General features: G+C 37.5%; 1 protein-coding gene across 5 annotated transcripts in view; it reads right to left on the reverse strand.

The window, feature by feature from the left end:
- RCBTB2 (RCC1 and BTB domain containing protein 2) overlaps positions 1 to 19,462 on the reverse strand; it is a 43,682-nt gene extending 24,220 nt beyond the window's left edge. For 4 of the 5 annotated variants that reach the window (XR_004384617.1, XM_032874052.1, XM_032874055.1 and 1 more), the window contains exons 1-3: positions 19,349 to 19,462; positions 6,687 to 6,785; positions 2,895 to 2,960 (exon numbers count right to left, since the gene is read on the reverse strand). Coding sequence is in view for 3 of the 5 variants with exons in the window: in XM_032874052.1 (XP_032729943.1) it covers positions 2,895 to 2,936 (42 nt within the window). In the remaining 2 variants the exon portion in view is untranslated. The remainder of the gene's footprint in view (positions 1 to 2,894; positions 2,961 to 6,686; positions 6,786 to 19,348) is intronic. The other variant, XM_032874053.1, reaches the window with a different exon arrangement.
- Between the last annotated feature and the right edge of the window lie 8,077 nt (positions 19,463 to 27,539).

The following is a 27,539-nucleotide window of genomic DNA, read 5'->3' on the forward strand; positions in this document are numbered from 1 at the left end:
AGGGCAGAATCTCTCATTATGTTAGCTTTTAGTCCAATCTACCATAAATCACCCACCTCCTTATATCACGAAGGAATCTTATCTTCTCTGGGGTCTGCATTTTAATTTTTTTTCCTATTTAAGTCTATAAATTTCAAAAAGAACAATGTCTGGGATGTGGCATCAATTATTTATAGATGAACTAGTATGCTAGTTAAAAGAATTCTTACATATTATCTCTAATCTTCACAAATACAGGGCATAGATATTGCCATCCTCATTTTAAATACAAGGAAACTGAGGTAGAGGAAGACCAAGTAATCTTCCAAGATCACTTGCTTATAAGACTGTTTTCCATATAGCACATATTGCAGAGAAAAAAAGTTCACATACCACGTTATACCACTGGAAGATCTAGCTTACAATTGCAAGGCTTTGGCTGTTCTCATCCGGTCCTTAACGAACAAGGCAAGAATACACACTGTGGGCTACCTTCCATGAACAGGGCGGACAGGAATATACAAAGAGAAAATAAGCATTCCCACCTCATTTTCTCCTTTCAAGCAGATTTTTGGATTTCAAGCTGCCCTGCTACAAAAATCCAGTGGTTTTCTTAGATGCCTAGAATCAGGTGGTAAATCCAACAAGCTCCTAAAACACCTGTCTACAAATCCTTGGTTCTGAACTTTTTTTCTGACTCACTTGTACCCAACCTCTAGTACCCACCCCATGACTCTACTAACCACTGGGATTCTAGTGCGTGCGTGCGTGCGTGTTGAAGTGTAACCTGCAGTCATACATCCGTTAAAGGTTGCCACAAGTCAAAAGAACATCAGGTGTGACAGTATCACTGATCGTGTATTAAGGGCCAGATACGAAAGGTATAAAAATGAAACACAATCCCTCCCTTCAAGGAGCTCACAATGTAACAGAAAACGAATACTTACAATATAACCTGGGTACAATGGAGGTGTGAATACACTGCTTTTAAACGTCTGTCAGAAGGCTGGCTCCTGGAGGTGAATCATCAAAAAAAATTTTTGTTTTCTAAGTCTTGTGGGGGAGTTATTTCTTGGAAGAACTTATGACTTAATTTGTAAAAGGCATACATTTACACTTTTCAGAGGTAAATACTTCCTATCCATCTCAAGGAATTGTAGCATCTGTGTTCTCAGAAGAAAATATTTCTTTACAACACACTCATGAGTGTACATAGCTGTACACATTACATATATTGTAAACATGTATATATATTGTATGTATGTGGAGACTTTGTATATATAACAAGAGTGGAGGTGACATAGGATTCACACACAGCTCCTAGGGGAGAAACAGCCACCCTGCATGACAATAGCCATCTCTGCAAAAGGCACCCGACCACCTTTGTGCCCAACTGGTTAAGTAAGGAACCCGCTGAGCCAGAGCCAAGGTCAAGCAACAAAAAAATCTGCATGGGGGAAAAGCACTACCAGGGAGTGAGAGCTTAACAGTGCACACAATAAGTCTTCAAGACCGTGTCCCTAGAATTCAGTCCTAATTTGGCCCAGGTAACCCTCCTTCCTGCGCATACTACTACTATAGGCAGTAACTATTCCCTGGTCAGCTTTCCTTTACTTTCCTTTACATCCAGCCTCTCTCCCCCATCTTTCACTGGCCTCTGTTTGAGAAATGCAAAGTGGCAAAATTTTAATATTAGCTCAAGGAAAATATAATTAAGGATCACAGCTCCATAAAATTAGAGACCAAGATGCATTTTATTACTCCTTTGAGTATGGGCTACCTATAGAATTCTGCTTCTCCACCCAAATGAAGAACTGAACAGATTATGATACTTCACTCAACTCTAGACAACTAAGTTGTCACAATTACATTTAAAATACAGCACATAGAAATAGAACCAAAATTACCTGTTGAGCATGACTAACAAAAAAGTTATTTTAAGAAACCCACCAACACCTTGCCTTTGGAGGACTTTCTGGCAATGCAACACTTTATATGTAATAGTCATTTCATCGCTAATTCTGTTACTCTCTTTTATTTTACAAAATCTGTTCTTCCTGGGAAAAATTGGGAATTTTTCTATTAACATTTTAGAAGATTCTCAAGTTTTATACATTATTTTGTAAGCTAATTTTCTATTTTGCTTTAAGGGCTCACAAACGAACACTTCAAGTCAGCACACGGTAATGCTATGGTTTGGTTTCAGATGTTTTGCCATCTTTGTAAACTATGCTGGCTTTTTATAATTATTTACATCTTTCATTGTGTTTTGACCATATAATTATTTACATCTTTTATTGTGTTTTGACCATACTTTATTTAAAAACAGCAGAAAACAAAAATGAAAATTAATAGTGGCAATTAGTATCAAGCTGCTAATAGTAAAGAACAGATATTGTGTCAATTTAATAAAATTAACACAAGACAGAAATCAATGTGCATGCTGAAAGATGGGAAATTTTAACATGAGTAGGATACATAGGAGTTAAGCTGGTTGACTGTAATGTTGAGCTGTGAAGGAGAAGGAATAAGTCAAAGAATATCTATGATGAATTAAGACTACATCATCTAAGATTAGGTATTTTATAATTATGTTAAGTCTCTGGCAACGAAGTAAACATTATTCAACTCAGATCCTTTTGCAGGACAGTGTTATCTGTGAAAGCTCCAAAAGCACCATTTCTGGGAACCCTGCTCTACCCCTCAGCTAATACCCACAGCTTTCTGCCGGCCCCTATAGTATGCTATATACCCATGATAATTATGTTTGCATCTGAGCCACTATACTGTGAGACCCTCAAAGACAGATGCTATCTCCCTCATCTTCCTGTTGGGTGAACAGTAGATGTTTGATACATGTTTCATGCAACAGAAAGTACACATGCCAAAGGCATGTTTGTATGTTTTCTTCTAACCTTGCCACTTTCTCCATAGGAAAGGGAAAGCTCTTCCTCCATATGGACTCAGTCCTGTGCAGTCCCCTAAGGAAAAAGTATGTGGTAAAATCAGGATCCCATATGTCAGATGAAACTAGGCAGGTTAAAATGATTTTACTTCCAATTAACAGAGAAAATAAGCTAAGCTCAAATATGGTGAAGGGATGATAAGAGAATTAAGGTTTAGGCATGAGAGTTAATAGCTAAAGGTGTTTTAACTGTTCTAGAACTATCATATGGTCTCTTATGGGAATCCTCCTGCAGAGGTCTGGAAAAGTAATCCCAGGATAAATAAAGATTCTTAAATCTATAAGGAAATAAGTAGAAAATTTTCTTTTTACAGTTGACCTACTACAGATAAGAAAAAATAAATTTTAGACCTTGGTCAAATTTCCTCTGGGATTGGAAAGTTCCAAATCACTGTGAAGAGCAGACTTACCAGTTCTCAGCTCCATGGAAGAGTATATGATTTGCTAAACTGAGGGAGGTGGGGAGAGGAATGAATGAAAAAATGAAAGGATGAAGAATGAATAGAGCTTTGTTTATCCTAGACCTTAACAACAAATCTGCAACAACAGCCATCAAGTTTGTAGCAGCAGCACTCAATGTTCTTGCCTTAATGAATCATCGCTATGAAGATTACTTTCTACCACATAAAAGTAACCAAAGAAGAAGCTCTACCAAAAGAGCCACAGCATGGGCTCTCTCTTTGCTCAAAGGATTCCCCTTAATATTTCTTGCAGGGCAGGTCTGGACTGTGATTCAATCATTACATAGTTGACTCTCTCATCCCTAAAAATAAATATAAATAAATATTCTCTCTCCTCCCAAAAGCAATTGAATGAAATCTTATTTAATAATTTTGATATTCCTGGGGCACCTGGGTGGTTCACTGGGTTAAAGCCTCTGCCTTCGGCTCAGGTCATGATCTCAGGTTCCTCGGATCGAGCCCCACTCTCTCTCGGGCTCTCTGCTCAGTGGGGAGCCTGCTTCCCTTCTCTCTCTCTCTCTCTGCCTCTTTGCCTACTTGTGATCTCTGTCAAATAAATAAATAAAATCTTTAAAATAATAATAATAATTTTGATATTTCTGATTTATTAGTTGGGGTTCTATTTACTCAAATACAACCCACATTTCAAGGGTTAACATCAGAACATTTTATTTTATATTATCTACAGGCAATTAGAACCTTATAATAGACAGATAAAAACAATAATCAATATAAGGTCAAGTCTTAACAATGTTCCTTATCAATGTTTTATATGCCCGTGAGGATACTGGTAAAATTTTGTTTTCCTCAGCTATAAAAAGTTCTCTCAGAATATAAGGAATAATCATATATTTAGAATAATTATAGCTCAAACTGTGGCAACTGATACAAATCATTATTTCTTTCTTTTTAAAATTTATTTATTTATCTATCTATTTATTTACTTAGAGAGTATGAGCAGGGAGAAGGGCAGAGGGAGAGGGACAGAATCTCAAAAGCAGACTGCATGCTGAGTGAGGAGCCTGAGGTGGGGCTCGATCTCACCACCCTAAGATTATGCCCTGAGCCAGAATCAAGAGTCAATTAATCGACTTAGCACCCAGGTGCCCCCAAAATCATTATTTCTAACGTCTAGAAAAGATATACTTGTTTTTAAAAGAATTACTTGGACTTTTCTCACTTGTAAACTTATAAAACTTGATCTAGTTCCAATATGGAAAGATAATTTCATGTGACAGTTATCCCTACATGATCTGTCTTGTCTATTAATTTGCAAGCTGTTTGAAAGGCAACCATGACTCGTTCACTGCTATAACCACCGCAGGACATGGTTTGGAGAAGAACACAAGACTATATATTGGTTGAAAGCATTCTTTTAATACAGCTTTTTGTATACTGGAGACTGCCTGAATCGAGGTTCTTTTCTTTCTGTTTCATCCTAATTGGAAGGACATTTTCCACATCTACTCCAGGTTTACTAGAACAAGAAATAAAAAGAGGGGAGGGGGGAAAAAGAAAGTAGAAGAGAAGAGGAAAAAGAGTAGAAGAAGGGAAGTCAAAGGGAAGAAAAAAAAAAAAAAGGAAATAAGTAGGAGGAAAAGGGACCAAAGATGAGCTATCACTGCCCCTCATTGTAATGTAGGCCATTTTTTGTTCCTAGGAGAAGGGAAATCTTGCTAATACACTAAGATCCTAGAACAGCAATCCTGGGTTGTTGTTTCCCATCCCATCCCCCTACCATTACTGGTTTCTGGTTTATTCTTACTTTTTCTTTTTGCAAAACCAGGCAGATTGGGCGCCTGGGTGGCTCAGCGGGTAAAAGCCTCTGCCTTCAGCTGTGGTCATGATCCCAAGGTCCTGGGACAGAGCCCCACATCCGGCTCTCTGCTCAGCAGGGAGCCTGCTTCCCCCTCCCCCACTGCCTACCTGTGATCTCTGTCTGGCAAATAAATAAATATAATCTTAAAAAAAAAATAGGCAGATATGTGTCTATGTTTTTATTTCCTAATTCTTCTTTACACAAAAAATAGCATACCTGATATACTCCAGCAAACTGGTTTTGTTTTGTTTTTTCATTTAACAATATCTCCTGGAAATCAGTCCTTATCAGTTAACAGAGATTTTTTTTTTAATCAGTTGAATATCCTGTTTTTTGTTTTCATTTTAAAATCCTGCTTTTTTTAAGGAGGAAAAGAAATAGCTCTTTTTGGTGCCTTTGATTAATTTCAAGTACAGTAACTCTTTAAAAATTAGAATGGTGGAACATAGGGCATTCTGTTTGACTAATCAAGTTAAGACATAATTGTATGAATAGCATATTGAAATTACCATATTTCAAGAAATAACATTTGTAAAATTCAATTAAGGCTAAATATAACATTGGTATAATTTCATCTTTATTGGCCAGAATGTTGTTGAAGATTTTAAAATTATGCAAGAATAATTACTATTGTACAGTACTATGAAAAAACTGTTGAATTCTCTAGCATTATGGAAAGTAGTTGGATTTTTTTTTTCTAACTTTATTTCAATGTGATCAAACATAATAGAGAAAACTAGCTTCCCCAATTTGCACAACTTGAGAAATACAGTTTATGGAATATATGTAAGGATTATAGTTATCTTCTCCTATTATCTACATGATTTCACCAGGCTATTATTATTATTATTGAGAGAGAGAGATTATGTGTGTGAGCAGGGGGAGGATGGGAGGGGCAGAGGGAGAGGGAGAGAATATTAAGCAGAGTGTGTGTGCTGAGCATAAAGCCTAATGCATGGCTTGATCTCACAACCTTGACATCATGACCTGGCCGAAATCAAGAGTCAGATGCTTAACAGACTGAGCCACCCAGGCACCCCTCACCAGGCTATTACTAATATCAATGTTATAGCAGTACATCAACATACACTTCTTAAAAATCCACAATATACATAAAGAATACCACATCTATGAATTCTAAATAATAGCAGCAATAATAATAACAGTTAAAATAAATAGCCGGTACCAGGTATTAAGGGCCTTATATTATCTCATTAAACTTTATAGTAGCCAAAAGTGGCAGATAAAGTCATTGCCTCCATTTTACAGATATGTTTCAAAAACTTGACCAACCATCACCTACCAGTCAGGGTTAGAGCCAGTATCTGAACCCAGGACAATTACAAAACTCCTCTCCTGGACCCTCCCCTACATTGCAGGGATATTTTAAGCTTTCCTGTGTACCTTCCAGTTTTATTTTGTACTGACCAGCTGGGACTATTCCATCCAAAAATTTTTGTACCTGATTGTTTTAAATTTCTGGAGCCCTGTATTCAGTCATCTTTAATCCTGCTCCTTCTAGATCCTTGTAAAGTTGTCTTCTAGGATAAAGTTAATGTGACTGAAGAACATAAACGCATAAATAAATTCCATTACAAAAAAAGCAGAGAAGAAAAAAATATACCATCTTGCAACTTTAAAAAGATAACATTATAGGTATATAGTTCAAAATCCTATTAGCTCTATTATTAAAAAGGAGCAATAGAGGTGCTCAATTATTAAAAAGCAATTATTACACATTATAACCTTTATATAACATTTATAACTTTATGTGGTAAGTTTTAGGACCATTCTTCAACAATTTGGGCACTGTAACATATGAAAAAAACACATACTAAAAAAAATTTGTAAGCATACTCTTTTTTATTGTTGTTGTTGTTGGAGAGAGAGGAGGAGCAGTGGCAGGCAGAGGCAGAAGCAGGCTCCCCGCTGAGCAAGAGCCCAATGTGGGACTCAATCCCGGGACCCAGCGATCATGACCTGAGTCGAAGGCAGACACTTAATTGACTGAGCCATCCAAGCGTCCCCCCAAAAAAGTTTAATTTGTAGTATGTCAACATAGAAAATGTAAAGGAAGTCATCTTGAATGTGAAAAAAGCAAAACTTTGAAATTTTTGGAAGAAAGTATAGAAAACATCTTTGTGACCTCAGGGCTGGGAAAGATTTCTTAAATAAGATACAAAAGCATAAACCACAAGAAAAGACTGGTGAAATTTACTACATTAAAACTTTAAGAATATGGCATACTAAAAGACAAAATGAACAAAGGGAAACATGTCACAGAATGGGAGAAGGTATTTTCAACATATATAACTGGTGGCTCGCAGAGGATTTGCATCCAGAATAGATAAGAATACCTAAAAATCAGTAAGAAAAAAACCCAAGCAATCCAATTTAGAAATGGGCCAAAGACAAGGCAAGTCACAGAAACAACTAATAAACATATTAAAAGATGCTCAAATTCACCATGGAAATTCATTGCAATCACAATGAAATAGATCTCACCTGTCACATCTGCAAAATTAAAGGGGGACAATTCCTACTGTTAGTGAGGATGCAGATCAAATAGTATACCCATCCTGCCATAAGAAACATAAACTGGTATAGTCATTTCAAAGAGTAACTCAACAATATGTAGGTCAGAGCAGTGTGCCTTTCATTCAATCTTTTTTGACACATATATGTACCTGAAACAAAAGTCTCACAAAATAATTCTTACCCTTATTGTATGAGGTGCTAAGGGATATCTTCTTTTCTATTTTTTCTATCTTACTCTATTTTATTCTACCCTGACTCTGTCCTATTTTATCCTTTCCTATTTCATTTTTAAAAGAAAATGCTGGTCTCAACCTACTAAAATAATTTGAGGATCACTAGTAAGCCCTGCCTTATAGCTTGGACAACGCTGGCCTAGATGAACTCTAGAACATACATGCAATTGTTTGCAGTAGCAAAAAACTAGAAATAGCAAACAGAATTGATCAACAGGATCCATCAATAGAATTTATAAACTATCGCATGTGTATACCATATAGCAATTAAAATAAATTATCTAGAATCAACACAGATAAATGTCCAAAATAATTTGAGCCAAAAATCACTAAGTCACAGAATGATACATATGGTACACTATTTGATAAATTATTTGATCTAATTTGATAAAGTTTAAAACATGCAAAAAACAATACTATTCGGTAAAGAAACATGCAGAAAGCAATACTATTTTAATGTGTTGTGGATACTGACACACACACATATATACATACATACATATATATATGGCTAGACTTTGATGGGAATTTTTTTCATAGGAAAGTTTTGATAAAGGTGATGACAAAGATAAAATTTTCCATGTAATCCCTTCAAAGAATTGGTATGACTTCACTTTTCCATCTGACAAGACAGTTTTCAACATGTTAAGCTTAAATTATTTTAATCATCTGAGTATAGGAGAATAAGGTTACCCAATTTTTCAAAAAGATTTTACTTATTTATTTGAGAGAGAGCATGTGAGAGAGAGAGAGAGAGCACAAGCGTGTGCACAAGCAAGGCGAGGAGGGACAAATGGGGAGGGAGAGGCTGACTCCCCGCTGAGCATGGGGCCCAACGAGGGGCTCAATCCCAGGACCCTGGGATCATGACCTGAGCCAAAGGCAGACACTCAACCAACTGAGCCACCCCGGTACCCCAAGGTTACCCAGTGTTAAAGAAACACAATTTTGGAATCATAATACATCCATTCTAATATTGCCTTTACCATGGACATAATAATTCAATAAAGGCTTGATAATCACAATTCATAAACCATAATTTCTTTTACCTTCAGAAACAGAAAATTTTATCAATATAAAAGGAAGATAAATAAATAACAAAATATAATATCTTAAATACCATGGAAGAATATCCATGGAGGTGGATTATGGGATGGGGTTAAATGGGTGATGGGCATTAAGGAATGCACTTGTGATGAGCACTGGGTGTTGTATGTAAGTGAGAATCACTAAATTCTACACCTGAAACTAATATTACACTGTTTGATAACTGGAATTTAAATAAAAACTTGAAAAAGAGGAGCACCTAGGTAGCTCAGTCGGTTAAGTGTCTGCCTTCGGCTCAGGTCATGATCCCAGGGTTCTGGGCTGGAACCCCACAGGGCACCAGACTCCCTGCTCAGTGGGGATCCTGCTTCTCCCTCTGCCTGCTGCTCCCCCTACTTGTGCTCACTCTCTTTCTCTCTCCCTCTCACAAATAAATAAAATCTTTAAATAAAATGTTTTTTCTTGTTCTTTCTTGTGATGAGAATTCTCAAGATCTACTCTCCTGGCAACATTCAAATACTCACCCACGATATTATTGACCATAGCCAACATGAAGCACACCACATCTCCTTGACCTACTCATGTCATACCTTTAAGTATACCTCCCAAGACCCTTCACCCATTTCATCCTTCCCCCAAACCCTCCTCACTCCTGGCAACCACCACTCTGTTCTCCCTATCCATGACTTTTGTTTGTTTCTTTGATTCCACCTGTCAGTGAAATCATACAGTTGTTGCCTTTCTCTGATTTACTTCACTTAGCATAGTGACCTCTAGGTCCATCCATATTGTCACAAATAGCAAGATTTCACTCTTTTAAGCAATATTCCACTATGTATATATATACCACACCTTCTTTATCAATTTATCCACCTGTGGACACTTAGGTTGTTTCTATATGTTGGCTATTATAAATAATGCTGCAATCAACATAGGGGTGAATATATCTTTTCAAATTACTCTTTTTATTTCCTTTCAGTAACTACCCAGAGATGGAATTACTGGATTATACGTGATTTTAATTTTTTGAGAAACCTCTGTTTTCCATAGTGGCTTTACCAACTGACATTCCCAATAAAGCACAAGGGTTCCCTTTTCTTCACAACTTTGCCAACACCTGTTATTTCTTGGCTTAGGTTTTTTTTTGTTTTGTTTTGTTTTTTAAAGATTTTATTTATTTATTTGACAGACAGAGATCACAAGTAGGCAGAGAGAGAGGAAGAGGCAGGATCCCTGCCGAGCGGAGAGCCGGATGTGGGGCTCGATCCCAGAACCCTGGGAGGCTTTAATCCACCAAGGCACCCAGGTGCCCCTCTTGGCTTACTGTTAACAGCCATTCTAACAGGTGTGAAGTGACATCTCATTGTGGTTTTGACTTGCATTTCCCTGATGATTTGTGATGTTGAGCATCTTTTCCTGTGCCTGTTGGCCATCTGTATGTTTCCTTTGGAAAAATGTCACATCAAATCCTGTCCATTTTTAATTGGATTGTCTGTTTATTTGCTATTGAGTTGTAGGAGTTCTTTATATTTTTTGAATATTAACTCTTTACCAGATAAATGATTTGCAAATATTTTCTCCCATTCTATAGGCTGCCTTTTCATTTTGTAGATGGTTTCCTTTGTTGTGCAGCAACTTTTTAGCTTGACGTAGTTCACTTGTTTATTTTTGCTTTTATAGTCATATCCGAAAAGCATTGCCAAGACCAATGTCAAGAGGCTTAGGGCCTATGTTTTCTTCTAGTTTTATTGTTTCATGTTTTACATTTTAGTTTTTAATCCATTTTGAGTTGATTTTTGTGTATTGTGTAAGATAAGTAGTCTAGTTTCATTCTTTTGCATGTACCTATTCAGTTTTCCCAACATCATTTATTAAAGAGGCTGTCCTAATGCCCATTGTATATTCTTGCATCCTGTGTTGTAAACTAATTGAACATATATACATATGGCTCTCTATTCTCTTCCATTGATCTAGGTGTCTGTTCTTATACCAGTATCAGACTGTTTTGATTACTATGGCTTCATAATATAGTCTAAAATCAGAAAGCATGATACCTCTAATTTTGTCCTCCTTTCTCAAGATTGCTTTGGCTATCCAGAGTCTTTTGTGGTTCCCTACAAATTTTAGGATTATATGTTCTACTTCAGCGAAAAGTGCCATTGGGACTTTGGTAGGAATTGCATTGAATCTATATATTGCTTTGGGAAATGGGGACATTTTAGCAATATTAATTCTTTCTACCCATGAGCATGGGATATCTTTGCACTTATTTGTGTCTTCTTCAATTTCTTCCATAAATGTCTTATAGTTTTCAACATATAGGTTCTTCACCTTCTTGTTTAAGTTTATTCCCAAGCGTTTTTTTGATGCAATTGTAAATGGGATTTTCTTAATTTCTCTTTCTCATAGTTTGGTGTTAGTGTATAGAAATGCAAGATTTTTGTATGTTGATTTTATACCCTGCAACTTCACTGAATTCATTTATACATTCTTTATTGAATTAAAAAACTAGAGTTTTTTGGTGGTATCTTTAGGGTTTTCTATATATAAAATCATGTCACAAATTATGAAAGGCTTACATCTTCCTTTCCAGTTTGGATGCTTTCTATTTCCTTTTCTTGCCTAATTGCTCTAGGACTTCTGACACTATGTTGAATAAAAATGGCAAAAGTGGGCATCCTTGTCTTATACCTAATCTTAAAGAAAAAGCTTTCAGCATTTCACCATTTAGTACAACATAAGCTGTGGACTTGTCATATATGGCCTTTATTATGTTGAAATACATTCCCTCTATATCTACTCTATTGAGAGTGTTCTTCAAAAACAGATGTTGAACTTTGTCAAATGCCTCCCTGCATCTGTTGAGATGATCATATATTTTTTATCCTTTATTTTGTTAATGTGGTGTATCAGGTTGATTGACATGCGAATGTTGAACCATCCTTGCATCCCTGGAATAAATCCTATTTGATCATAGTATCTTTTTAATGTATTGGTGAATTCATGTTATATTTCCTAATATGTGCTAATCTGTGTGCAATATTTGCAAATATTTTGTTGAAAATTTTTGCCTTTATGTTCATCAGGGATACTGGCCAGTAATATTTTTGTGTGTCTGTGTGGTATCCTTGTCTGGTTTTGGTAAAATCAGTTTGGAAGCATTCCCTCCTCCTTAATTTTTTGGGAGAGTTTTAAAAGGTCAGATATTAATGGTAGCATTCACCAGTGAAGCCACTGGGTCATGAACTTTTATTTGTTGGGAGGTGTTTGATGACTAATACAATATCCGGACTAGTAGTCAGTCTATTCAGATTTTCTTTTTCTTCATGATTCACTCATAGAAAGTTTCTGTGAATATCCATTTCTTCTTGGTTGTGCAATGGGTTGGGCTATAATTCTTCCTAGTAGTCTCTTTTGATCCATTGTATTTGTGGTATCAGTTCTAACTGCTCTTTCATTTCTGATTTTATTTGAACCCTCTCTTTTTTTTTGTTTTCCTTGATGGGTCTGGCCAAAGGTTTATCAATTTTGTTTATCTTTTCAAAGAACTAGCTTTTATTTTCATTGATCTTTTCTATTATCTTTTTAGTCTCTGTTTATTTCCACTCTGATCTTTGTTATTTCCTTCCTTCTGCTACGTTTGGCTTTGTTTGTTCTTCTTCTAGCTTCTTTAAGTAGAAAGTTAAATTGTTTGAGATTCTTCTTATTTCTTTAGGTAGGCATGAATCCTTATGAAATTCCCTCTCACAATTACTTTTGCTGAGTCATATATATTTTGTAAGTTATATTTCCATTTTCATTTTTCTCAAGGTATTTTATTTCTCCTTTGGTTTTTTTGATTGGCCCATTGGTCAGTAGCATGTTGCTTAATCTTTACATGATTTTCTAACACTTTCTCTCTCTTTCCTCCTTCTGGGACCCTTACAATGCTAATGTTATGCCACTTTATGTTGTCCCATAGTTTCCTTAAGCTAGCTTCATTTTTTTTTTCCTTTTTGTTGCTCTCTTTGAGTTCCACTGCCCTGTCTTCTTGATCGCCAAACATTTCTTCTGCTTCAGCCAGTCTGTTGTTGAACCCCCATCTAATGTATTTTTCAATTCAGTTATTATATTCTTCAGTTTTGTGACTTCAGTTGGTACTTCTTTATATACTCTTGCTGCTGAAGTTCTCGCTGTATACATTCATTCTTCTCCCAAGTTTGGTGAACATCTTTTTGATTATTACTTTGAGACAAGCACAGACCCTGCTGACCTCTAGACCAGGCAATCTGACAGTGTCCCCTGGATGACAGGTGCCAAAATGGGGCTTCAGACCAGTGTATAAGCTCCTTTCTGGAAGGTCCCGGCAAACTGTAGTGAGGCTGAGGGAAGGCAAAAAGATGGCATCCCACAGCCTATATTCTTCCCTGAGAGCACCTTTGTAGCCTCTAGATGTGTGACAGACCTGAAGTCTGCCCCTTGGGCCAAAGTACCAGGAGAAGTAAATAGGCTTTTTTCACTAATAGACTGGGGGTGTGTTTCAGTCTGCTGTCTATGCAGAGCTTTGGGGGTGACAGCCTACCAAGAACTGTCTCTCTGTTCATTACAGTCCCATGAAACCCAGGAACAAAGGCATGCCTGCCCAAGGTATCAAGGTAGAGGAAGAGTGCGAAAATAGCATCCACCAGCACCTCTGTCCCCAGAAAAAGTTCCAATCAGCAGAAGCTTTAAGGTTAGAAAATAAATCTTCACATATAGTCTAGGTGCTTTTCAAACTGCTGATTTTGTGCTGGTTCCCAAGGCAACTGTGTCTACATGGAAGCCCATTAAGAGAAATATCTCAGTTCTCTACAGCCTTTTGGGTCTCCAGGATGTAAGATCCATTGGTTTTCAAAGCTAGATGTTTGGAGAGCTCATCTCTTCATTGCAGGTTCCAGGGGTTGGGGTGCCTGATGTGGGATATAAACCCCTCATTCATCAAAGAAGTTCCAGATTTGTGAAATGCTTCCTGACTGTGGGTTGCCACTCTGGCAGTGGGGTTTTTGGTGAAACCATGCATACGTGGCCCTTTTACTGTTTTGTTGTGAAGTAGCTATTCAGCTAGTTTTCTGGTCTTTTTCAGAGGGAATTTTTCCATATGTAGCTGTAGATTTGGTATGTCTATGTGAGAAGGTGAGATTAGGGTTTTTCTACACCACCATCTTGGACCACCCCTTTCAACATTTCAACCAATTATATCTGTTTTCTTGAACTTGTACAGTTCAGCAATTTATTTCCAAATTATCCCTATTTGGAACAGATAACTCCTTAATCTTGCAATTTGTACTTTGAGAGTTTTCCCTATACTCTTAATAGTTACGCAGTTGGAGACGGTGGATAAAAAGACAGTCCTTTGATACCTGAACATGAGAAACATACCAATTCACAACAGGTCAAGTTATTCAGTTCCCTACACAAAGTATATGATAAGCAGCCTCTACATAGTATTGTTGGTAATCAATGTTAATCAGTGTGTTTGCTAATAGGACAATGTGTTATGTTACTTGGTAATACCTCTGACCCAAATAAAGAGTTAAGCTGATTACAGGACATACAATCATTTGCCTAATTTATTCAACAGATGTTGATGTGGTGTCTGCAGTAGGTACTAAGCTGAAAGCAAACTTACATAAGAGAAAAAACAAAATAACGTGGAGCAAAAAGATATCCACCTCCCACGTGCTTCTGTCAACATTACCCCAACACAAGAGTACTTGTGGGCCTTAAGATTTAATAAACTAGACATACTATATCTATGAGAAGAAAGCATCTTCCATGGAAACTGGTTTTTACAATTAACCAGGAACTTCAAGTGCTAATAACCATTCTTTAGAAGTAATTCCTATGGTGGAAAAAAATGGTAATTTCTGCAAAGAAAATCCAGTGTTTTACATATGTATAAACATATATATTAAAAATAATTATATTATTATATATAAATATATTCTTATATAAGTATTTTATTTGGTATATTATATAACATATTACAATATTATATTACATTATTATAGAAAATAATTATATGTAAATATATAATTAATTCAACTTCATAATATGAGGTCAACTCTAAAGCCATGCTTGAAAAATAAAATACGTAAAAAAGTTTTCTTGCAATACAGAACTCAATGCTTTTAACAAATTCTCCCACCTGGGCAATACCGTTGATGCCACTTTTATAAACAAAGAAATAGGACATTAAAGAAAACTAATGTCTTTTTGGATGCCAGCACGGTTTACAGTAACAGTGTGTTAATGAGGTCCAGACCAAGTAAATGTCAGTGGGGTAATGATGATTCCCAACATTCTAACTGAACCATTAAGTGATATGTCATCTGTAAGTTATAAATGATAAAAATACAAGAAAACATGATCCCAATTATCACTTGTAAAAAAGGATAACAGCTATAATGTACCTCTACTTGAATGAGAGGTGATAAGCCTCCTACAAATAACAGTAAAATACCTACACAGTTGCTAACTAATGTGAGAAAATTATAAACAGGACAGACAAAACTGAAAGACTAAAAAGCACAACTATGACAAAGGTACAAAAGAAATTATATTGCCAGGTTTATGATAAGCATCAAACTGACTTAGAACACAGAAACATCACTGTTATTTTAATTATGTTTGTAAAAAGGTTTCCAAATTTCATCAAGAGAGATGAGGCAGATCTTCAGTCCCAAGAAAACTTGTATTTAGTTTGAAGAGATTACTGAGCTCATTAAAGTTAGCCTTTTCAAATATACAGAGCAAAAGTACCTTTTCCAAATACGAAAAATTATCAACATAAACTATACGAATGTTTTTATGTTGTTAAACTAGCTAAAATGAGTTAGTACTTGAAAAAATCTGTAAATCCATTTGAAATTTAGGTCCTTATAGATCTAGTACAATAATAATAATTTAAAAATCCTAACTGTGAAAGATCTTTGTCCCACAACATAAACATTCCTTCAGCATGGTAGGCTTTCTTAGCCTTGGCTCATTTCTATTTGGGATTCATTTGGTTTGGTTTGGTTTGGTTTTGGTTTTGGTTTTTCTTTTGGGGGGGGGATTCATTTTGTTTGGTATCATATACATTTAATTTAATACAAAACATATTATAATGTGATCTATTTATGATTTACTTACTATCTGGTACTCATTAGCTCAAAATATCTTCCATGGAGAGATGTGCATAATAGATATCAGCTCAGGTTAGATCAGCAAGGCTGAAGACACTAAGACACACACTTCAGTGTCAGATATATGCTGAAAAAAACTATTATGCCTTAAATTTCCTAAAGACTCTCATATTGTTAAGATGGGATCACCATGTGAACTAGACACATATTCCTTCCGGAGAATGAAAGTGAAAAGGATATCTGCCTTTCACTGAAGTATACTATAAATATCCCTCTCAGAGAGGCAAATTATCTGCTGCTTTGAAGTAAATATCCCCATGTAGTCCTCTATTTTCAGCCTCAAACAGGAGTCTTTGATCTCATTCTGCACCACTGATAATTCCACTCCTGGTTTCAAATCTCTCTTGTCTGGTTAATTTTGATTTAAACTAATTCAACTCCAGTAAACCTCAAAAATAGTGGTACCTTAGAGGCATTTTAATTCCATTCTAACCAAATGATAAAACCAAAATTAAATATGACAAACTCCTCAAGGCTTAGACAAACCCCATAGGTACCTTATAGTTATAGTTGCAGATTAATAGTTTTTAATATAGTGTTTGTAATCTACTTAAGTAAAGGGCCCAAAAGACACACTTTACTTTCTAAAACTATTCCTCTCTATCAGCCACTTTCTCTAAGTCTTGTCTGGTTTATTCAGAAATCCCTAAGATTAATAATTTAATAACTTATCACATGATATCATACCAGGTGACTTTTCAACATAGTTTCAAATAAAGAAAAGCAACTGACCACTTTTAGAAAGCTAGTTTTCACTAATCAGTCAGAGAGACATTAAGAAAAATTGCAAAGTACAGTAATATGTGCAGAAAATATACACTTTTTCTCAACACATCTGTAGTATTCATTTGGCTAGTCCTTTCTACTTAAGAGCCCAGTCTCTTCATTTGATATATTAGGTTAAACCATAAAATTCTGAATAATTTGTACCCAATTTGGAAAAAAAAATGTTTTACCTATATAAAATAAGGTTTTATTTGTCACAATGGTCATGCTGTGGGCCCCCATCAAATTTATACTGGAGAATGGCAAGAAACATTTTCTCCAGAAAGATAATTTGAAAAACTAGTTCTCTGTCTTGAACATCACCTTCAATGTATCCTCAGACCCAACATAACCATGCTGTATAAAATTGCAACCCACACCTGTACTCTTAGTCCTCTTTCTCAGCTCTTTTCCATTTTTCATAGCACTTATAATTTTCTAAATGATAACCAAATATGTTTACTATCAATCATTCTTTTCTAGAAATGTTAAGCTCCAGAGGGAAGGGATCTTTGTCTATCTTGTTCACTGACATACCTTAAACACCTGAACAGAACCTGATGGAAAGTAGTCACTCAGTATTTGTTGAATGAATGAATGAATGAATGAATCCACATTGAGGGCTCAGTACAAAATATTTCTGGAGTCAGATTTTAATTCCATTTATACACTTAACAAATATCTACTGTGCTCCGAATATGGGGGAGACAGGGCATACACATAGAAATAGGTATTATCAGTGGTAAGTGCTATAAAGCCAAAGAGAACAGGGTAAGAGGTTGGAAAGAGAACAGTGGCTATTTTAAATGACCTGAGTCACCTCTCTGAAGTGATGGCAATTGTTCTGAGTCTTGGATTAAGGTAGGTGCCATACATTATTCGGGTGGAGGGGGAAACTGAGCTTTGAGCATGGAGGAAATAGCAAACGCCTAGGCCCTAGGGTAGAGGCCCACTTGGTAAACCCAGCAAGCCCAATGAGGCCAGCATGGTAGAAGTGGGGTATGGGGGGTGTGCAAGAATGTATCATTCTAATTGCCTTTACCTACTACTTAATAACATTCATATATACATATATATGTATATATATGTGTATATATATATATCTCAGTGCCCTGGGAAATAGAGATTACCTTTCACCTAGAGTACTCAGATTCCCTGATAATAAGAGCTTCTTCAATTCCAGCCCCCAAATGTCTGTATCAGCACATCATCTAAGATTACAAAGCACAGTAATGACATCGTTAAAAACCGCTCCAAGTAGCCTCAGAAGTCACCAAACTGACTTTCACTAAATACCACTGCACACGAAGGTGTAAAGCCAAGTTCTAACTTGGTACTAGAAGGGTGTAAAGCCATGAGGCTCTATAAACATTAAACAGTGACGGTCATTCTGAGTCTGGGGGAAAGAGCGTCGTCCCAAAGCAGTTCGTTAACTCCACCACTTTCACTCATTTCTAAGACTAAGCCACCAAGAGCTGTAGGAGGCAGCTCTGTGACATGCATTTTGTGACAGTCCTGGACTCGCACTGCTCCGACATTTTATGTAACTTCCCAAAGAACAAAAACAAAAGTTCGCTCTAAACTCGCCTTCCAACTCGGGCCAAGGTGGAGCACTTGGAAAGTTTTCAGCGTCTGAAAACCTGTTTCCGGGGCTGAGCAGAGCAATACCTTCGGGCTTAAAATAAAGGCTTAAGGCGACTCCTCCCCTCCCTCCACAGCGGCTTCGCCTGGCTTAGCCAAACTTTCCCTGCCGTCCCTCAACCACAGCACCCAAGGTCAAAGGCATCATACTGAGTTAGGGAGCAGGTTCGGGGCCAGGAGCTAGGTGAATGGGTTTTCCGGACGCCAGCCTCGAGTCGAGGCGACAGAAATAAAAACAGCAGGAGCCTACGCGAAGCGAAGAATGGGGAGAGAAGGAGAAACTCTAAGGCAGCCGCCGCCCCCGCAGGCCGGGACGACGCCCTTCCTCGCGTGCGGAAGGCGGTGAAGGCTCAGCAGTGGCGAGGCCAGCCAAGACCCTCGCTCCGCTCACGACATCTGCCCTCAGGCTCGCGCATGCGCAGCGCTGCCTGAGCCCGCGGCCTGGGTGGGGGGCAAACTCCTGAGTCGCGCACCCAGCCCCCCCTCCCAGCGGGTTTGCGCACGCGCGGCAACGCCTCGGCCCTAGGCCTGGGCGGGGGTGTAACCCCGGGGGTTGCTCGTCCGCTGTCGCTGCGTCTCGGAGCTCGGACTGAGGGGGCGGAGAGAAATGGCCGCTTGCGGGGGGGGGATCTGAGAGTGGCCGGCTTCGAGCCTGGCGTGCCCTCTTGACTTCCTACGCCATCCTGCAGCCTTACCTCAGCGCAGGCCCGAGCCGCATCCGCTCCGCCTTCTGGGTCGCCGTTACTGCTCGGTTGGGGGCCCGGCGCAGCGACGAGTTGGCGCCTCCCCCTGAAGCAGCCCGGCCTCGGCGGGTTGCGCTCGGGTGCCAGGCCGGGGACAGGAAGGGAGGGGAGCGCACTCGAGGGGAGGGGGCCGGCGACGGCGCCTCGCCCCTCCTCCTCTCGCCCGGCTGTCCACTGCCGCCCCCGCCCCTTCCCCAACTACTCCCAGTCTTATCGGAGCGGACCCCAGGACTGCACCCCGCCTCGCCCGGGGAGCCCATCTCCGCTCTGTGGGATACCCCCACTCTCTCCAGGTTCTGGGCCCTAAAGGCTTGAGAATTTGGAGATGCCCGACCCGGAAGGGTGAGGCGCGCATATAGTGCGTGGGCAACCTTTTCTACAGTCCGCGTCCCCCAATCTTTCTCTGCTTTTTTCTTGTGGTGGTCCCTCCACCGGGAAGCTCAGATCGCGTCTTCGCACGGTTCCCCCCTGCTTTTCACCTCACTGCTGTGAGCCCGAAGTCGTGTACCCTTCAAACAAGAATGTTGAAGTATTGAGTGATTTGCCTTGAGGGAGTGACCTGAGCTACCCCGGGATCAAGGTCTTTTGGAACAACTGCACTATCCCTTTACTAATTTAGTAATTTCTTGTATTACACTGCACTTCTGTTGGCCTTGCTAGATTTTAGTAAAATTCGCCACAGCTTTATAATGTGCAATAATTTCTTCCACTTTACTACACTTAACGTTGACTTGAGTAGGTTTTGGTAAAATGCTTCACAACTACAGTTACTAGCTGTTCCTGCGAGGTAAGCTGAATGCTTTTACAGTGGCTTTTAAATGAGGACACAGGTTCAACGTCTAAGTGATTTGCCAAAAAGCACAGCAGCGTAGACTGAGATATCAACCCACAGGGACCATGACGGTGTTGTTTGGTCTGACCTTTGTCATTCATTGGGAAAACATCCATCCAGAATGTCTAGGTATTTTTATTGCAGTTGCTGTAGTTGGCAGACATCTACGTCTATTATCACAGAATGGCTCCATTAAAACCCAGAAGGAGGCTTGCATTTACTTGACTTTGTAGGTTATGAGCAGGGCAAGAGTCTTACATGCATGGCATTGCCTAAGACAAGCTTTTCCTCCTGAAACAGTTACCCTTTGGCCTTTTAATATAAAAGGTAAAATAACCATAACTGAAAGGACAGCCTGGGTTTTTTATTTGAAAAGATTAATTAGAAGGAACTTCCCTGACAGTATTTATCTAAGGGAGAAGGTGGTCAGACTAAGGAAGGTAGTGCAATAAAATGGGGTTAATCACTAAAGGTACCTTCCTATTTGTGATTTTTATATCTCACTAGATTGTGAAATTCTTGAGAACACAGATCATGCCTTATTTCTGTACTACAAACTGCTTAATAAATGTTTGTGGAATCGAATTGCATTGATAACGTGCCCTTTAGCTACTCAAATACGCTTCCATATGTCATTAAGAGACCTAAACATAAGCATTAATCCATGGTGTACTCTCATTTTGGATTATTTGTGCCAGTTCTCCTGGGCTTGACCGCCTTGATAAACTGACTTCTTAAGAGTGGTTCATACCTAATCCAAAAAGGCTTTACGTCACCTTTTCTTATACCCTGATCAGCTCTTTCCTTCCTCTCCTTGTGGCAAAGCTGCATAACACTGAGTCTGCATAAAACATCCAGACTGACTTTTCTGTTCAGGAAAAGGCTTTTCCTCTGATGACCACCAAAGCTGAAATTCATCATTAAACAAGTTTAGAGTTGGTTCGTTAAACAGGAATTTTTTCTAATTCAAAAACTCAAGCCACATTTTTCCTTTATCCAGACTGTTTAATATTTAAGGCATTTTAAAAGTCACTATTAAGAAAGCACAATTATAGAAAACCACTTTCATACAGAATGTAATGAATAATTTAAAAATCGACCTATATAATAATTCTTTACTTAAAGGTATAATACTACTTTACGCATTAGTATTTTAAGAGGTAGGTATTTTAAAAATAAAATACTTTTTAAAGGTCCTGAAGTTCTTAGGACTTTTTAAAGGCACTAAGATTAAAGGCACTAAATGATAAAAAACAGTAAGGCATGGGATAGACTTTCTCCAGGTTCTACCATGAATCCTATTGCTAATGGAGGACTTAGTGTTAATATATGATTATAGCAAGAATGATCAGAAGAGAGGATTCAACAGGTTTGGTCTGAAAATATACAAGTGGAAATTTCTTGTAACAAATCTAACCTCTAGAGCATTTGGGAAGAAACTTTTAGAATATCTCTATTTTTATCTAAATTAAGAAATCAAACTTTACTAATATTTAATATGTAGATTGACAACAGTGCATATTTTTTGTGACCAAAAATGTTTAGAGACCACTTTTTTTTTCCCGGTGATTTCTTGTCATTACTAATCTTTAACTGTTTTGTTTGTTTGTTTGTTTGTTTAGAGAGAGAGAGAGAAAGTGAGAAAGAGCATGAGAGGGGAGAAGGTCAGAGGGAGAAGCAGACTCCCCGCAGAGCGGGGGGCCTGATGCAGGACTCCAGGATCATAACCTGAGCCAAAGGCAGTCGTTTAACCAACTTAGCCATCCAGGTACCCTAGAGACCACTTCTCTAGAGTACCATTAGTTCGGTAGGCAGCATCGGATTTCACTACATGTTTTGACTCTGTAAATAATACAATAATTTGGATTTATACAACATTTTAAGTATAATAATCTTGAAACATATCATTGAAAATTTTACCTTTGTTATACTATGCAATAAGTAGATATTTATTCCTTAATCACTTTTAACATAAGATATTTATCTGACAAATCTTGGTAATTTATATAATGTTTCTTTGCATTATCATAGAACTGAGAGATTAAATATAAATCCTCATTTTATAGATGCCCAGATTATGAAGTAATTTGTCTCAAGTCTTTAGATTCATCATTTCAGTGCTTTTTCCAATGCATCAACCCACTCATAGGACAAAGAGCAGAATCTCATTATCCATCAAATGAATGATAACAACAATGCCATTGCACAAGGTGGGAAGGTGAGGTATTCCTCATAGAAATATTTTTTAATCTTTTTAAAGAGGAAGAAATTCTTTTCTAACCTCTTACTTTAAAATACTTATGGATACACATAAAGTTGCAAAAATAGTACAGAGTGTCCCATGCACCTGCCTCCACTTTCCCTCACTATGTTTAAGATAATAAGATATTGAAAAAAAAAAAAAGTTAAAGCAAAGACTTGGATTGAATAAGTTGACCAAACTCAGGGAAAACCAACTGGCCAGAAGCTAAAGGTTGAAAAGGATGGTTTGGGGGCAAGGATTCTGAATGAGGGAGGTATTCTAGAGAAAAGAAGGAGGGAAAGGGGGAAGAAGATCATTAAACACAACACATTCCTTGGTCAGAAGAGAAGTGGTACTTTCTATACCAGGTAGACATTTTTGTGCTCTTTTTTTGTCTATTATTTCATCATTTATCATTTCTCTTAAAGTATTCCAGAAAATGTCCTTGATATCATAACCTATATCCCTACAGATCACAGCCAGATTGCAATAAAAAAGAATGAATTTCTGACTCCATCATCTAGGGGCAACCTCTAGGAATATTAGCCCTCCTTAAAGTCCGTAGGGGGTGGAAAGATGGAGTGTTCTGGTATAATTCTGTAGACACCATGTAGCATCCTCCACCTTTGCTACTCCTGAGTGAGGACAGGAGACACTCCTGGGGTCCTGGCTACTGCCAGTTGTGTGGGAGAGAATATGTGCCCAGGCCACTTTGATGTGGAAGGCACAAAGGCAGCACTGCCCAACTCTCTGTATTTTAGAGAGATATCCGTTATGCTGTGGCTTTACAGACCCTTCTTCCTCTGGGTGCTAGAATACAAAGCAATGAAGATGGTGTTACTATGGCAATAATGAGAGAACAACAAACTACCAGAATGAGGCCAAGAAAGGCTTCCCAAAAGAAAAAACTTTGGTGTTAAGTTTTAAGGATGTGCACAAGTTAGCTAAGAGAACAAACATTAGGGATGGAGATGCTGAGGAAGGGAAGCATTCCAAGTAGAATAAGAAAGAATATGATGTGTTTGAGAATTGTAAGCTGCTTAATAAGGCAGAACAAAGGATATATGGAGGGGATAGAGTAATGGTAGAAGATTAAAGTAGCAATAATTTCTTGAGTGCTTTCTTGGGTTGCACTCTTTATAGTACATTGTCTTAATTAGTCCTTACCATAAACTGTAACTTAATTCTGGCTCTGTTTTTCAGATGAAATAGTAGAGACTTAACTAACTTGCCTTGGGTCACATAACTAATAAGAGGCAGGGCTAGGACTCAAATCCATCTCTGATTCCAATCTGGAGCTCTTTCCATTTGATCACGTGGCCTCTTTCTACATGAAGTAGAAAGCAAATGGGCCAAATAATAAAAGGCCTTGGCAATGTAACAGCAAGATACATATAGGATCAACAATGGATTTTAAGCAAGAGGATGACATAATGCCCTTTGTGTTGAGGAGGCCCCCTGTTGTGTAGTGGGGAGGATGGTGAGCCTGGAGTCAGGGGACCATGTTAAGACTATATGATCAGCCCAGGTGGGACATTAAGAGTCCTTGAACTCAATGCAACAGTATGATGGGCTTAAAGAGAAAGAAGATGATTTTGAGAAAATTTTGATTAATTTTGAGAAAACATTAATATATTTCTCCATAATAAATAAGTTAAAGAAATAGAAACATTTTAATTGATGCTGGGAGCATGTTTGATAAAATTCAATATTCAATATTCATTTTTGATAAAAGAAATTTTAGTAAATGGCTACATATATGCACTGGAAGCTAGCTTTGTGTTTACAGTGAAATTCTAAGAGCATGTCCATTAAATATAGGAATAAATACATACTTAATGCTACAATGCTATTCTGGAAGTACTAGCTAATGCACCTAGATAAGAAAGTAAAGTAAGGAATATGAAGACTGAAAAGGATGTAGAAAACTTATCATTACTCATAAACAATGCATTTAGATTTGTGGACTAAGGGATACACACAGCTCCTTTCCCCTATTGCCTACCTCCATTCCAATTTTGGACTGATCAAGTTCAAAGACATTTTATAGGTACCCTCCCAAGGGAAGGAGCTATTCTCTGCCATGGTAGCACATTGTCCAGTGGAGTTAATGGGAAGGGCTCTTATGACTCTTTTAATAGGGCTGAGGAAACAATGTCAGAGCCCTGTCTTGGGAGATAGCCAACGTATTAACTCCACTTGTGGTTTTTCATTCATTGTGCCTAAAAGGCAAGATAAGCCCAGTGATGCAGTCTAACTTCCCCAAGCTTTGGAGCAAATAATTTTTTGCTCTTGCACAACTTTCTCCTGGCCAAGTACATTGCAGGGGCAAGAGCCAAGATTGAGGATGGGATTCTAAGGTAAAAATAAACAGGAAGATTTCATGGCCTGCCTTCGTCCGAAACCAGGTAAGCATACATAGTGTACTGTGTGGCCTAATTTGCTGAGTTCAACATGAGATCCCAGGGCAAATCATCAGATAATAGTGATCATTCCCCTTGCTCTGGTTTTTTCATTTGGTTTGGTTTGGTTTTTGTTCATTTTGGGGGTGTGTGTGTGTGTGTCTGTGTGTGTGTGTGCTTGTGTATATATTTTTCTGGGAACTTAAGAGAAAAGAAGGTCAAGAACAAGATTTGGGTGTTTCTGGATTTCCTTGTCAAACACCACTTTAGTTTTTCCCGCTTTGGGCATGACCTGTGTATACCTCAAAAACCCAAGAAAATATACTGAAAAACTTTTAGAAATTATAGAGTGTAGTGATGCAGCCAGCTACAAAATCAATATACAAAAATCAATGTGAGGAAAACTATAAAATTATTGAGATAAAAGAAGGCAAAGTGGAGAAACATGCTATTTGTAGATAGGAAGACTCAATAATATAAGGATGCCAATTTTCCTAAAATTAATTTATAAATATAACATCTTAATAAAATTCTCACTGATTTTATTTAAATAATTCTAAAATCTTGAAAATGTAGTTTGGGAGAGCCCTTTGGAAGGCTTTGACTTTAGGTATTAAATTTGTCATTTGACTCAATAATCCCACATTTAGGAATTTATTAGTATGAAAAGATATATGCAGAAAGGCATATAGCATTTTTATAATTGGGAAAAGTAGAAAGCAACCTATATATTCTATAACAAACTAGTCAGATAAATTAAAATATGGCAAATGCTGTTGATTGTCCATCTAAAAGTACTCTCTATTTCTTGCTCTTTTCCTTCCTCTCTCTCTTCCTTTCTTTTTTACTTTTTATTAGGGAAAATTTCAAACATATACAAAAATAGACAGAATGATTAATAAGCCCCTATGCACCTATCATTCAGCTTCATCAATTAGCAATTCAGATCCAAACTTGTCTTAACCAAACTACCATATTATCTTGAAGTATCTTACCATTTCATCTGTAAATATTTCAGTGGATGTTTCTTAAAGATAAGGAGTCTCTTTTGAAAAACAACCAATATACTATTATTATACTTTGAAAAACTAACACTAATTCCTTGATCATGAAAGATCTTTTCAGAGATCAGCATACACACACACACACACAAACACACACACACACACACACACACACACACACATATATATATATATACATACATACATACATATATTTTAACAGTTTGAATTCAAAGTATTGGAATTGGAATTGACTTGGAATTCAAAGTATATACATAGCAATTGGTTGAGATATCTTTTAAGTTTCTTTTAACTCTCCAGCACTTTTTTCCTTGGAATATATTTGTTGGAGACACCAGGTTCTTCATTCTCTAGATCTTCTAAAATCTGGAATTTCTTGAGGGCAGTCTCCATATTTCCCACAAATTAGTAATCTAGAACCTTGATTATATTCAGGTTTTATTTTTTACTTTTTGACAAGATAACTTCTTAGATGGTGTTGTGTCCTTCCATCGGGAGGAATAGAATGTTGTATTGTTTCTGCGCTAATACTTGTTGATACTCAATGCCTATATCCATGCGACACTGAATATGATACACTGAATTAGATACTAATGTAATTCAGTAGATGTTTTAAATGGTGAAATTTTAACTCTATCATTTCTTCATTTATTAGCTGGAATATGTCTATAGAGAGGAAATACTTTCCTCAATGATTTTATTTCCCAGTGATATAGGACAAATATGATTCTTTCTCTTAATTTGCCAGTTTTCAAAACAATGAGTTGTTTCACTAGTGTGTTCCAGTGGTGACCGAATGAGTTTGTTTGCTGGTATCATTGTGAATTCATGGATTTAAACTTGCTTCTTGTATCTCATCTCCTTTTTCTTACTCACAGAACCCTGTTTTTGCTTAGGTAGTAATGCAATCAGTCACAGAGAAGAAATCCCAGATTGACTGACCGTATCTTATCAATTCATTCTCATTTGGTAGTGTCTAGGATGGGCATATGACTGGTCCTGACTGTAGACACATATGAGGAAGATTACTTCCAAGAAAGACTCCCTCCACCCACTCAGGTGCTCCCTTCTCCCCCATCCCTCTGACCCAGGTTTTTTCATATATCACATGAGGACTTGATGCTTGGAGACCTGCTACTCAAGCTAGGAATATCCCAGTGGATATATGTGATATATAGGCACAATTATGAGCATTAATACTGTAGATCTAGACTTATTGACAGAGAAAGATATCTATGATATGTTGTTGATATAGTAGTTATTATTAAAACTATTTACATAAGATTGAACACAAGCACATATATTTACACTGAGACTCCCTGGAATTAAGTTCATTGAGATGTTATGAGTAGTCATTTCTGACTGATGAGAGATTGGTGAATTTCCACTTTATTTGCTATATTTTTCTATAAGATATAAGGCTTACATTTTTATGTAAATAATAAACTTTTTGCAAAGTATGATTCTGGGCAATTCTCACGTCCCTCGTGTTACTTATAATGAATTCTTTTCAAAAAAAAATCCCATCATAAAAATTCTTTTTTATAAGACCCCATAACTGGCATCACATCACATGATTTTTCTCTGAAGTATAATTGTCAGACAGGAAATGTTTTGATTCTGGAATAACATTTCCTGATAA

Source organism: Lontra canadensis, unplaced genomic scaffold, assembly GCF_010015895.1.
Source record: "Lontra canadensis isolate GAN:19392208 unplaced genomic scaffold, GSC_riverotter_1.0 scaffold51, whole genome shotgun sequence".
NCBI lineage: Eukaryota > Metazoa > Chordata > Mammalia > Carnivora > Mustelidae > Lontra > Lontra canadensis.